This window comes from Phalaenopsis equestris, unplaced genomic scaffold (assembly GCF_001263595.1).
Source record: "Phalaenopsis equestris unplaced genomic scaffold, ASM126359v1 Scaffold000256, whole genome shotgun sequence".
In the NCBI taxonomy this organism is placed as follows: Eukaryota; Viridiplantae; Streptophyta; class Magnoliopsida; order Asparagales; family Orchidaceae; genus Phalaenopsis; species Phalaenopsis equestris.
Genome location: NW_018164698.1, coordinates 619,297 through 632,221, shown reverse-complemented (window position 1 = coordinate 632,221; position 12,925 = coordinate 619,297). Strand labels below are relative to the sequence as shown.

At 36.1% G+C, this 12,925-nt stretch overlaps 1 protein-coding gene across 1 annotated transcript; it reads left to right on the top strand.

The window, feature by feature from the left end:
• The first annotated feature begins 5,095 nt into the window (after positions 1-5,095).
• Positions 5,096-8,557, top strand: LOC110024426 (uncharacterized protein At2g23090-like). Its single transcript, XM_020724388.1, has 3 exons — positions 5,096-5,280; positions 5,380-5,420; positions 8,256-8,557. Exons 1-3 carry the CDS (start codon positions 5,208-5,210, stop codon positions 8,373-8,375), a joined length of 234 nt encoding a protein of 77 aa, XP_020580047.1. The 5' UTR covers positions 5,096-5,207; the 3' UTR covers positions 8,376-8,557.
• The last annotated feature ends 4,368 nt before the right edge of the window (positions 8,558-12,925 follow it).

Here is a 12,925-nt window from a genome sequence, read left to right as displayed (position 1 = left end):
TATATATATATATATATATTGTTTTTTTTAAAGGAATGGTCAAAGGCTATTCTATGAGTCTCCAATCGCCTCTAATTTGTCTAACAATTGGAGTACCATCTGCGAGGTTATTTATGGTTAATTCAATGTCAAAACAGTCCATCATTGATCATCGGTGAATTTCAGTTCATTAAATTGTGCTATATTTAAACATCGATGAATGATGATTAAGCATAATATGAATAATTTCATTTTAAATAATTAGGGTGTAAAATGTGGATATATGAGGCGAAATAGAGCTATGTTGGCTACTCAGAAATTATAAATACAAATACAAATTGCCATTCTATTCGTGGACATGCAAATAAAATTTCATGTCAAACTGTTTTAATATCACAAATATACTTATATTTACAAATTTTATTTTATATGCCTCATAATGTCTTGCATTAAATTACTACCTTCAATATTTATTTTCTTAGATAAATATATTTATAATCTTACTTGAATCATTTGTGAGCAAAAATTCAATTATAGATTATAAAATAGTAAATTAGGAGGCTACGAAATAAGGACATTTTATAAGAGATGTAATATAAGAATCATAAAACAATAAAATGCACTGTAAGAGAAAATAATATGCATGACACAAAATAATAGGCATAACCCAACCAGATGAATTCGGGATCCTAGAAGGCTCCTAGCCGGACAGGGTTTGGTCCCTACAAAGATGTCTGACCGACCAGAGTTAGGTGCCCATGGTACCTCCCGACTTGCTTCATTTTGGTAGGTGTCCTTTGTTGGGGGCCCGGTGATGTCGATTTGACTATTTGTAGAGAATTTATCCATGTACAGGTCGGATGGAAAGGTTCGACCAACTGTTTCGGGGCCGGGTGATTCGCTTTACTCATCTGGTTGGACTAGAAAAAAAGGTTCGATTTATCCACATGAATATTGTGCTGGCAGGTTGATTTCTAGGAAGATAGTCGTATTTTGTCCGTCTGGGTAATGCTTTCCTCCCGGTCTATAGAAGTCAAACGACAACACATGGGTATTGGATTGTCCCTGATGGACGCCCATCTTTCTCCGCCGGTTGTGGGGATATTCTCGAGATTTGTGCTGACACATTTTTTATATTAAAAATTTTTGATTCACTTGCTCCTTGATGATAACAGTTGCGATAAGGATAAAAGAATCTTAATTTTTTGATGCCACTCTTCTGGAGCAGCTAATATCTCTAAGGGCCGAGTAAATCACCTTCGGAGAGGAAGTTTCAATCTCCTGATTGTATTCTGAAATGAATAGAGTAGACAAGGTTATGATGAGAGGAGAGTTGATGTAGTTGGAATATGTCATGGTTGATAGTCTTGTAAAATTTTTCTTTTCCAACTAAGTAGTTTTAAGCGGAAAAAATTTCTTCCCGACTGAATATGGTTGTAACTTGATGAAAAAGGTGTGAACATTTATTTTTGTAAATAAATTCATATATGCAAATTTAATTTTTTTGTTCATCGGTACGTGTGTTGGATTTGACTCTTTTCCTGTGCTTTGATATGGTAAAAATTCCCTACTGCTCTTTTGTCGCTTCAACTTCTATCATGAGTTATAAGTTTGTTTACTTCTTCTCTATGTGACCCCCTCTTCTTCTCCTCGTCGCTCGTGGCTCCTAAGTACTTCTCAGAACTCTTCAGTGTGAACTTACTTGGGGTTGTGTCAGTTGCTTCAGATGGGTATATAACAAGTTTGTTGAAGTCATTTGACTTATGGTTGGATGTTCGTCTTTGATCGACCGCGGAAGGTGAGAAATTTGTGGGCTACTTTGGTGACAGGCTGGTTGTGTATGTCGATCAGTTTAGACATGGTCCAAGTTTATCTCTCTGTAGTGAGATGAATTTATCTTTAACAGTTATGGTGTCATCATGTGTAGGTGACACCAAATTGTGCTGTGATAATCATGACTTTCATCATCTTCTTTGGTTAGCGGAAATTTCATGGTCCATTGAACTCTTCTCCTATTTATTTTGGGTCCAAAGTTAATATGAATTACTACGCCATTTTCTCTTTCGACCCCAAACTTTGGGTAATAGGGTTCAAGATTAAGGTTAAGGACTGGCGGTCGAAGTTTATAGTTGTTGCGCACCGGAGAGGTTGTGGGATTTCTGTCCAACCCATTACCAAGGAAGAGAAGAGATTGAAGCTTTTGTCAGAATACATTCGTTGCTATGTTGAGATGATTGAGGGAGAGGAACTGTCAATGTTCCAGTTCACTGAGCCTATCGTCGTCAACAGGGTCTTATGGCCCAAAAATTTCGGCGACATGACTTTGAGTTTGTGGGAAGTGTCAGATATCAGAGAGAAGAAAAGTATGACAGCGATGGAGTTAAAGGCCTCCGAAAGGAACCCTAAGATGAAGAGGGGGACCCTCATTTCACGATTGAGGACGCCTCTAGGAAAATCAGACGTTGGTAAGAAAACTCGTTTCTTTTTTTTTTCTTTTTGAAATGTTAGCTCATTAGAGCAAGTGTGGGGACCTCTGGCGTGCTCCGGGAGACTTCATCTGGATCGTCAAAGTTCCTAGAGTCGATCTCTGGAGAAGAGACTCTCCCTGGCGGGGTACTTGAGTGGAAATGAGAGATATGTGTCCCTTATCTCGTCCCTCAGGATAGGGTTGCACGCAACATTCATCTCTCATTTTGGCCCCTATTTCATTTTCCACAGAGCCCAGGGCCCACATGCTCTTCTTTGTTGTCTACGCTCTCACAAACTGTTCTAGGAAAAGCTTTAGGAAGTCCGGAAGGCTGCTGATGCTTCCGGGCGGAAGCGAGTGGACCCACTTTAAAGCTGATGACCTCAAAGTGGTAAAGAACAATCAACACTTGAGTGCATCTGAGACCTTCGGTAGACACATTGCCGATTCGAACGAGGAGATGTGGTCGTTGGGATTTGACTAACCCTGATAGGCATCCAAAGCGGAAGCTTAAACTTCACTGGGGTTTCAGCTCTAGAGACGTGAAGGGAGAAATGTTTCTTTGATTGTTGTAGTGTTTTGGTGCTCCCAAGTCGTTGCTTCTTCACTTGTTCGGATCCCGTGTTGTGCTGGTATTGCGAGTCACTGGCCCTTTTGGAGCTATTGTTCAATCTTCTGTTGTTGTGTGTCAGTGCGACCTCATGTGGCGGGTTCTACTCCTGGGGGCCCGACTCTCTGCTAGAGCTGCGACACTCGTTATGACCTCTATGATTTGACCCAACACTTGGTTCATGATCTGAGTCCTCATCCATTGCATCCCTTGTTGCATGTGTTCCTCTAAGTCTTCTCGTGTCAGCTATACATTGGCTCTTTCTCTCTGTGCACTCTCTTCTCTCTACGATAACTATGCTCCTCTTCTTGTCGATGTCATGACTCTACACTCACCTCACATTTTAGGATGTTGAATCCAAAAATGTCCCGGAGACACATCTAAGGAATAGAGCGTTAGCAAAAGCATTGGATAGAACAATAAATTCGTGTAATATTTATTATTGAAATGTACCTCTATTTATAGGAGGGTTGGGGGTGAGAGGGGTGGGGTTGGGGGAAGGTGTATGATTACATACCATACCCCTAATATGTGTAGATATGGTGATTGTATTTTAGTCAAAACATGAATATTAGGCCGGGAGTCCTGAAGGCTCCAAGCCGGACGGGGGCGCGGACCCTGGAAGGCTCTGGCCCGTTTCTAAGAAGACATCTTACTCGACATATCCTGGTGCCCATCACAGCCTCCCTCCTGGCTTTATTTTGGTCGAGTGGTTGTTCGCTGGGAGCTCGATGTAAATTGTCAACTTGACTATTTGTTCAGAGTTTGTTCTTGTACATGTCAGAAGTAAAGCTCCAGCCAACTGTTTCGGTGTCGGATGATTTGCTTCGCTCATCCATAGGGGCCGAACTACATGTGCTGAAAGGATGATTTACATGAAGATGATTTACATGAAGATGTATTTGATCCCTCGGGGAAACGCTTTTCTCCCGGTGTATGGAAGTTGTCTAGCTATGCATGGGGATCAAATTGTCCTTGACGGACCCTCACGATGCCACATCGCCTTCCCACGCCAACCGTCAGATATCCTCGAGATTCTTGCTCACATTTTTTTCTAAACAGGATTATAATATATAAGGCCATATCAAATGTTTTAATTACACGTATGATATCTCATATATAATATAAATAAAGGAATTATCTAGATACATATTAAACTAACTTAAATGAACAAAATGAAATACAAAATTATGATCAGCACATGATTAAGTCATAATTAATAATGGGCCACTCATCGCTCAATTGCTCCAAAATTATATTTCTTTATAAAAGTCAAATTTGGAGTTATACATAAATAGTAATATAAAATAAAATAAAATAATATTTACATACATACCACTTAATTCTTATACATTTACATATCAAACTCTTAAAATGTAATTTTTTGCATACATGTCATATTCTCTATCCATGTAGGAACGGGGCGGTATATATCTAAATGCCCCAAAATAAACATAGTTTAAAATTAATATTATATTATATTATAATTATTTAAATAATGGTGAAAATTGTACTAATAACCAGGGCAGTTATTAAGCTCGTTAAATAGCTCGTGTTCGCCTCTTTTGATAAGTAAACGAGCCGAACACAAACAATATTTTTACACTAGATATGTAAATGACCTGAACACGAATAGATATTTGTTTGTTTCTTTTAAGCTCATTTTGCCTCGAAATAATTAAATTATATATATAATATCATTTACAAGGCAATAAGAATTTATAGTCAATTAAAATTGTTACTTAAAACAAATAGGATAAAAAAATATTAAATTCTATTTAAATGAATATTTTAATATAAATAATCAAATTTTAAATCTCGTCTTTACTCCTTAGCTGCGTGAATAGTTTGCGAAAAGCTCGTATTCGATTCTCTAAACAAACGAGCCCAACACGAACAATAATATTTTTAAACGAGCGAGCCATGACTCTTTATTAAATTTACAGTTGTTAACAATCCCATCATAATCTGATCTCCTGTAAAACTAAAATTTGAATTAATTTTCTAGAATAATAAATAATCTAATCTAATTATTTTTGGGGCCGCTTTCCCATAAAACTATCATACGCCTGGCTTCTGCTTCCGCTCTTCTCATCCCTAAATCGAGTCCCCTAAATCGAAGAGGAGCGGTGAGCGGAGAGGGGATCGGAGATGGGGGGCGGTAACGGGCAGAAGGCGAAGATGGCTCGAGAGAAAAACATGGAGAAGATGAAAGCCGCTAAGGGTTTCCTTTCCGATTGATTTATCCTTTTATTTCGCTGGTTTTCGTTTTGGTTCTCTCGATTTTCACTGATTTCTTCCTTTCCGTGTTTGTTTTTTTCAGGGAGTCAGCTTGACTCTAACAAGAAGGCCATGAATATCCAGGTTTTTTTTTTCTCTACACATGTTTAATCATCCTTTTAATTTCTTAGGTTTTTTTTTTTACTGTTCTTGAAGTAATCTACTGTGTTCTTGATGATCTGTCTCGTACATGAAGATCTAATACTCGTATTTGCTTTTCTGGTGTATTATTTGAACTCCGCAGTCCACTTGCCCCTTGGTTTCGATGCTATGTTTTGGAACAGTGATCTGTGGTTTAGGGTTTGTGTTTGTGGAATAGTCTGAGAAGTGATCTGTTCTTTACAATAAGTTTAGTTTGAATTTAAATTAAAACAAAAATCATGAATACTTTTGTGCTCAAGTGATAGGGTTTTTTTTGTTTCGATTGTGTTTCTTGGGTTAAATTTTCTAAACCTTGTATTATTTCGGCAATTCACCATTGAATTTTATGTTATTTGCTTGCATTAACTTCAAAATATATTTATTAAAACTGGATGCTAATTGATTATCTTTGTTGGCCTTCTTCTTTCAAGGAGTATAAGTTGTACTTGATTGCTTTTCTCCGTTATTTGACTCACAGTTAGGTCTAATACTACCATTTTTATTAGTCAGAAAGTCATGATGGATTGGAATATTATTTAGATTCTTGAGAATTTAAAACTCAGATTGTTAGAGCATGGTATGCGCATGTTCTTGGGACAGAAACCAAGGCCTTATTTTTTGGATTCACATTGAGTATTTTGGTTGTGAGCATTATTGCTTTTAGCAGTATGTCAGTCAGGTTAAGTTTCCTTTGTATGGTCTATATGGTGCGGGATGCGGTTATATTGCATATAAGATGACTCATTTGCATCTTGATGTATTTCTTTCTAATAAATTACTCATTCAATATGTATGCATTGTAAATTTATGATTCTTTCAGAGATATTTGACTTCTTTGGAGTTTTTTTTCCCGCTTTTTCTACTTTGAGAGATACTAATGCTTCCATTCTTATAGTACCGTTTTGTATAGAACCAAGCTCTATTATCTTCTTTTTGCCAAAATCAGAAATTTATTTGTTAATTGGTCTATCATACTCACTTTTTCCTTGATGTTGGAGTGTTAAAATACTTAATTTTTTCTTCATCCCATTTATCTGGTAGGAGAGATTTGGCATTTTTTCGTGTCATTTATTCTTGTTTAGTTCAATCAATAAAAAATAAATTATACTATCCATATGATCATAGCCTTGTTTAGTATTTTTTTCGTCAAAGATTTTGTGTTTCAACTCTCTATTTAACATTATTTGTGCCTCATTTTATTCACCTTATACAAAAGCTTTTATCCTTTCCCATTTTCTTTGAATTTTCCTTTATTTCTTGCAACCAAGCATTATTTACTCTTGTTCTAAGCATTGTGCCATAATTTTTTATATGAACCATAGTCTTATTTTTGGACATTGTTATCCTTGCTCACTTTATCATAGTTGGGCAAGTTGTGACATTTCACTTATGGGTGATGTTTAGTAGCAAAGATTTGCCCATACGTGAGTTCCATGGCAGAAACGTGCTGGAGCTTCTCGCGAACTAGGTCGGGGAATCATCTCAGCCGGCAAGCCTTAAGAAATGTTCTTTGCACTCGGTGAAAGTTTATCTTTTTAGAGTTGAAGCTAGGTAGTTAAAATTGATAAGTGCTCTCATGAGTGCTATTTAATATCATTATACCATGCAAGTTTATAGGCTTTTGTAACTGCCTTTGATGTAAGAGTCAAAGGTGATGAGTGATTAAAAAGTCAGTTTTAGCCATGCAAAGGTGTAAAAGATTCAAATATTAAGATGAATGTATAGAAAAATGAAAAATGATTGATTGAAATATATGATGAGACAAATGAAAAGAAAAAGAAGGATTGTTTGGACTTGACACGAAAAAGAGTAGAACATGCACAGAGGTGAGGGGATGGTATTAAAAATTTATGAAAGATGACAACACCTAATAGAATGAACCAATCAAATGCAAAGAAATACCAGCAATAGGGGAGCAGAATAAAGTTGATTCAGTATTATTTTTAGATGCATATGATCTGGCCCAATCCTAATTGCATCCTTAGCATATCTAGCCAAATTTAAGATTGTAGAAGGTGAAGAGATTGAGAGAGGAGTGACCTAATGGCTTGCTAGTTGGCACTGGTCACTGGTAGCAAGAAAAAAAAATAAAAAACCAGAAACGAGTAGAAAGTTACTGAAGAATGCTTCATGGACAGGTTATAAAGTTAGGAAAATGGACTGAAACCGGCCTCGTGGTTTCAGTTTATTTTTTTGTTTCTTCATCAAATTTTGCTCATATATTAAAAATAACTGTGTTGAATTAAATAAATTGTGAGAAAGCAAAGAAAGGGAAGGGAAACGGAAAACTAGGAAAAGGAGTGGAGTTCAGAAGAAGATGCATGTTATTTCACACGAAAACATGCTTTTCTCAAAAGGAAATCCTGAAGATACATACATATTATCTCAGAATTTTAAGAACAGAACAAAGTAGCTAGAAGAATTTGTTAATAATTAAATAATTTTCCAATTAAATCTTCAAATAAATGGTCCTCCAAAGGTACAAGTATAAAAATATCGCTAACAAGCAAATAAATGACACATTTGTGGTAGTCTGGTAGATAACAAAACATTCCATCATATTAGCCCAAAGAATGAAATGGCTACAGATATGATGGGTTGAGTCACTAAAGAGTCTGGCATATTATTATTATTCAAGCATTTTGATTATTTTTTGGTTAATATGCTTCTGTTTACCATCTGCTTTATAAGTCTACCAATAACAATATAGTTTTTTTTTTTTTTTTTTTTTTTTTTTTCTCTCTGATATTTTTCATTAAATTGATTACTTTGATGCAGTGCAAGATTTGCATGCAAACATTTATATGCACCACATCGGAGTCTAAGTGCAAGGAACATGCCGAAGCAAGGCACCCCAAGAATGATCTTCATCAGTGTTTCCCACATCTGAAGCAGTAAGAGCACCTCCTATGCTATGGCTTTTATGATGTGAAACAAAGTCATGTTTATTGAAGTTAACCAAATATAAAAAATGTGCCTGTGATGAACTCAACAAATGTTATTGCTTAAATTTATGTCTTTACCCGCTGCATTTGTATTTTAAGATGGCAGAACTTTTGATGAGATTTTATGTAATCCAATGGGCATGATGTTATTACCTGTTTGGTTCTTTGTTATTGGAAAAAAAAAATGGTTTTTATAGTTTATTATTTAAGTTAAGATTTATTATTCATATGATATATTTATTTTTAATAAATTAATGATTATAAAAGGCATCCTAGTTCTATTTAGGGTTCTTAGTTAATTTATTTACTTTGTTCATCATGCATAAGTGTGTGGTCATGTGTTTGATGTATGGAGTAGGTTCTCTTTCTGAATGTTATGCAAGCATTACTTTATGTGAGCTGGGGGCTAAATGGTAATTTGTTTGATTGTGCTGTTGCTGTCTTTTTCAGTTTTATTCGTGACAATTGTTAAATGATAATAAAAACGTATCAAAATAGAAAGTGTATGCGGATATGATTAAATTATGAATAAATAGTTTAATTGTACCTCTAATCAGGAGGTTTTTTTTTTTACTCCAATAAAATATGTTTTGAATTTGGTTCTCTTACTTGAGAAAAAAAATATTAGAGTAGGACTCGGGATGCATTTGGAGTCCAATAGTGGGGCGTCATGTGTTAAGTGAGCCACATATATTTTAATACCTATCAATCCAAGTGGGTACACTTGACACGTGACACCCTACTAATAGACTTAGGGTCCGTTTAAGGCAACTTGTGCGTTTCAGGATAAGCTGTTTATCCTGAAATGCGGCCCGCGGGCCGACCACGGGGGTCGACCCGCGGCCTACGTTTAGTGTAAAAACCTAAAAGCAGTCTCGGATAGACTGACGAAACGTGCAAACCAAACGCTACGGCGGCGTTTTGTAAATGTTGCCCGCACTTATAAGCTGCCCCAAACGAACCCTTAGGATGCGAATTGCAAATTGTCCGTAGTTGGGATATAACATTTGCTCCTTAACTGAAGAGAAGATTTTACCAACTTGTCACTCTCATTCACATATGAATAGGCTTGAATTCTTGTCTTCAATGATATATATATTTTTTCAAGATTGAACTAGAATTTTTTGGATGATTTATATGCATTACGCCCATTTCTTGTGTATTTACATATCTGACACCTATATATCAATTACACATCCCCTCATCTTGCATGAAAATATGCATCACTTTTTAAAAGTTTAAATGACATTATTTTAAATGTCATATGAAAATCTTGTGTGGCATAAAAATAAAAAGTTTAAGTTATACATAAAATTCGAGTGGTATGTATGTAAATGCCCCTAATTTTTTTGAAGATTGTGCAATTAACAAGAATTAGTTAAACAAAAAAAAAATGCAACTTTCTATAATAACATTTTTTATGAAAATAACAAGCAATCGTTACATGGAGGTGTGATAATAACATGAAAATTAGTGATAAAGTTAACATTTAAATTAATAAAATACTTCTATGAAATAAAAATCAGACATTAAACAGTAATAACATTTAAATGAATGCAAATTCCTAAATAATAATACTATTCTCTACAAATACATACAATTGCAACTGCATTATTGATACGATTATAGATTTGAAAAACATATATTTACTATCATAAGGTGATCGGATCTCAGCTCGCTAAAGTTGCAACCGCACTTCCGGATGATGATGTAGATGCAACCGCATTACCGTGTGTAGCTAGGCAGTTTATCCAGACCGACCGGCGAGCAATCACTAAACATAATATTTGCACCGGGACAGAGAGACTCATTTTCAATATTTGAATATTCTGAAGTAGTTGTTCTTTAAAGCCGGAAGAACAAAACAACTACTCTTCTTCATTAAAGCCGGAAGAGAAGCCTAATCCCAGATATCTCCTCTCTCTCTCTCTCTCTGTATATATAAATATATATATATGTAAATGAAATTAAATAATAAAAAATGCTCGAGGGGTTGATAAAGCACTCCCGTCCCCAAACGCCAATCAAATTTTCTTCACAATTTCATCCAATCAAAAGCTAATAATATTTGAGACATTTACAAGCATACCACCCAATTATTATGTATTTACATATGTAACACCTAAACATTAATTTTTACATTTATAACACCCAAACTTTTCATATCACATCAAAAATACCATCATTTAAATTTAAGAAAAAAATAAGACATACCTTTTAATGTATAGGAAAGTTGGAATGTATGTAAAAGTTAATGTTTAGGTGTTAGATATGTAAAGACATGAGAATGAAGTGGTATATTTGCAAATCTTCCAAATATCTACTGCTAAATTACCTGAAATTCTATACCTGCTGTGAATGAGAAGCTCATGATGAACTCCTCCATGAAAACAGCAGATCATCCTGCACCAGAATCGCCGGTCGCTCTTTCATAGAGACGATACAAGAGATTCGATCTCGACATCAAAGGTTCCTTCTCAAGAGTTGCAATCACATCCTTCACACAAATTGTCCGATCAGTTATAGGATTGGACAACATTCCAGTGATATGAAAGATTTGGTAGTATAAATGTAAAAAAGCAAAGTTTAGATGTTAGATGTGCAAATACATAGGAATCGGGTGTGGTATGTCTATAATTGCTCCTTAAAAAAATAGCACTGTTTCAGTTTCTATGGCCAACATTGATGTCCGGATAGAATGGTACATGTTATAGCTAATCACCACGAATCATAAAAAATGAATACTGCTTACCACCTTCATTTTGATTTTCCAGAATTTCACCAAAGTTGGAGTGGTCTCATCTGTAATAATATCTTGTTGGTGACCGGAAGATACACTCGACATATGTTAGGTATGACTCATATATTATATAAGTGATAGATGCTGGAGCGAAACAGAGCGAGCAGCGGAGCGGAGCGGAAGAATCTGTCTAATCGAGGAGTTTCGTTATGTGGGTTGGGGGTGTGGGGGTGTGGGGGCAACGACCCGGTGGTACGGTAGAGAGCATATCATCAACACCAATAGCAGGTCGAGCGGCGGCATTTGCTGCCTTCGCTCGCATCTTATCGTCCTCTTTCCGGGGGCACTAATGCACCTTCTGCATGATTTGTTAATAGAAAAGAGGATAAGTTTAAATAAAGGCCATATAAATTCATCTTTAAGAAGTAACCATTCGTTTCTTAGGTCTGTCATCTTTGTTCTTCTCTACATCAGTCCCAACTACCTTCCTTCTGCCTTCGCTCGCATCTTATCGTCCTCCTTATTCTTAACTCTTTCATTCAATTTTTTGAGATGTAAAACTCTTTAGTGGGCAAATTTTCTTGCATAACTTCCATCAATGCTAAAACCTTAAAATCAATGAATTTAAATCAATGTGAAAATTTTTTTCCTCTAGAATATTGTTATTTTTAACATAAGATTTGCATGTAAAGATATTGCCCACAAAATTTGCCCACAATGCTACCTTCGGGCAGTCACTAGTGTCGACCACAAGCCTCTTGACATCCAAATCCAGAAGGAGGAGGGTCTCGAGACCAGTGAGACCAGGAAGAGTTTGTTGAAGTCTTTCTAATGAGTGAGAATTTTGATGCAAGACATTGGGACTTGCTAATCCAGACCCTCTGCGCGTGGGACGCTTTCACGTGGATAGCTGCAGAGATCACCGGAGTTTCGGTTGACGTCACATGTCATCCAATCAACATCAACCCATTCTCTCAACCCAAACAATTGAAGCTTCGATCAACTCCAAGAACTTTGGCTGAGTCTATCTCAACAGAGGTCCAAAAGCTGGAGGAGACAAGCTACATCTGCGAGGTGCAGTATCCCAACTGGCTCTCGAACGTGGTGATGGTTCGAAAACCCAACAGAAAATAAATAATGTGTGTCAATTTCACCAACCTTAACGTTGCTTGTCCGAAAGACACATTTCCCTTGTCAAGAATTGACACATTGGTAGATGCCACAGTTGGCTACTTGGTAATGAACTTCCTTAGTGCATTCTCAGAATACTATCAAATAAAATGCATCAGACCGACGCAAAGAAGACGACTTATATTACTGCACAAGAAATTTTTGTTTTGATTAATACCTTTCATACTAAAAAATATTGAGGTGACCTATCAATATCTTATGGATGTAATTTTTTCAAATAAAAATAAAGAAATGTTGATGTGCATGTGGATGATGACTTGGTTAAAAGTAAATCGGCTGAACAGTATATAGAAGACTTCAAAGAAACTTTCAAAACTATAAAAAAATTTAACTTGAAGTTGAATCCTTAAAAATACGCTTTCGGAGCTTCGACAGACAAATTCCTTAGCTTTTTGTTCACAGCTGACAGTTTGAAAGGCAACCCGAAAAAGGTCCAAACGATCTTATATATGCCTTCCCTTCGGAGCACCAAGGAAGTCCAAAGATTAACTGGTCGGGTGGCAAGACTTAGTCGTTTCATCTTTAAGTCTGACAATAAATGTGCGTCATTCTTCAAAGTGCTAAGGAAAAAC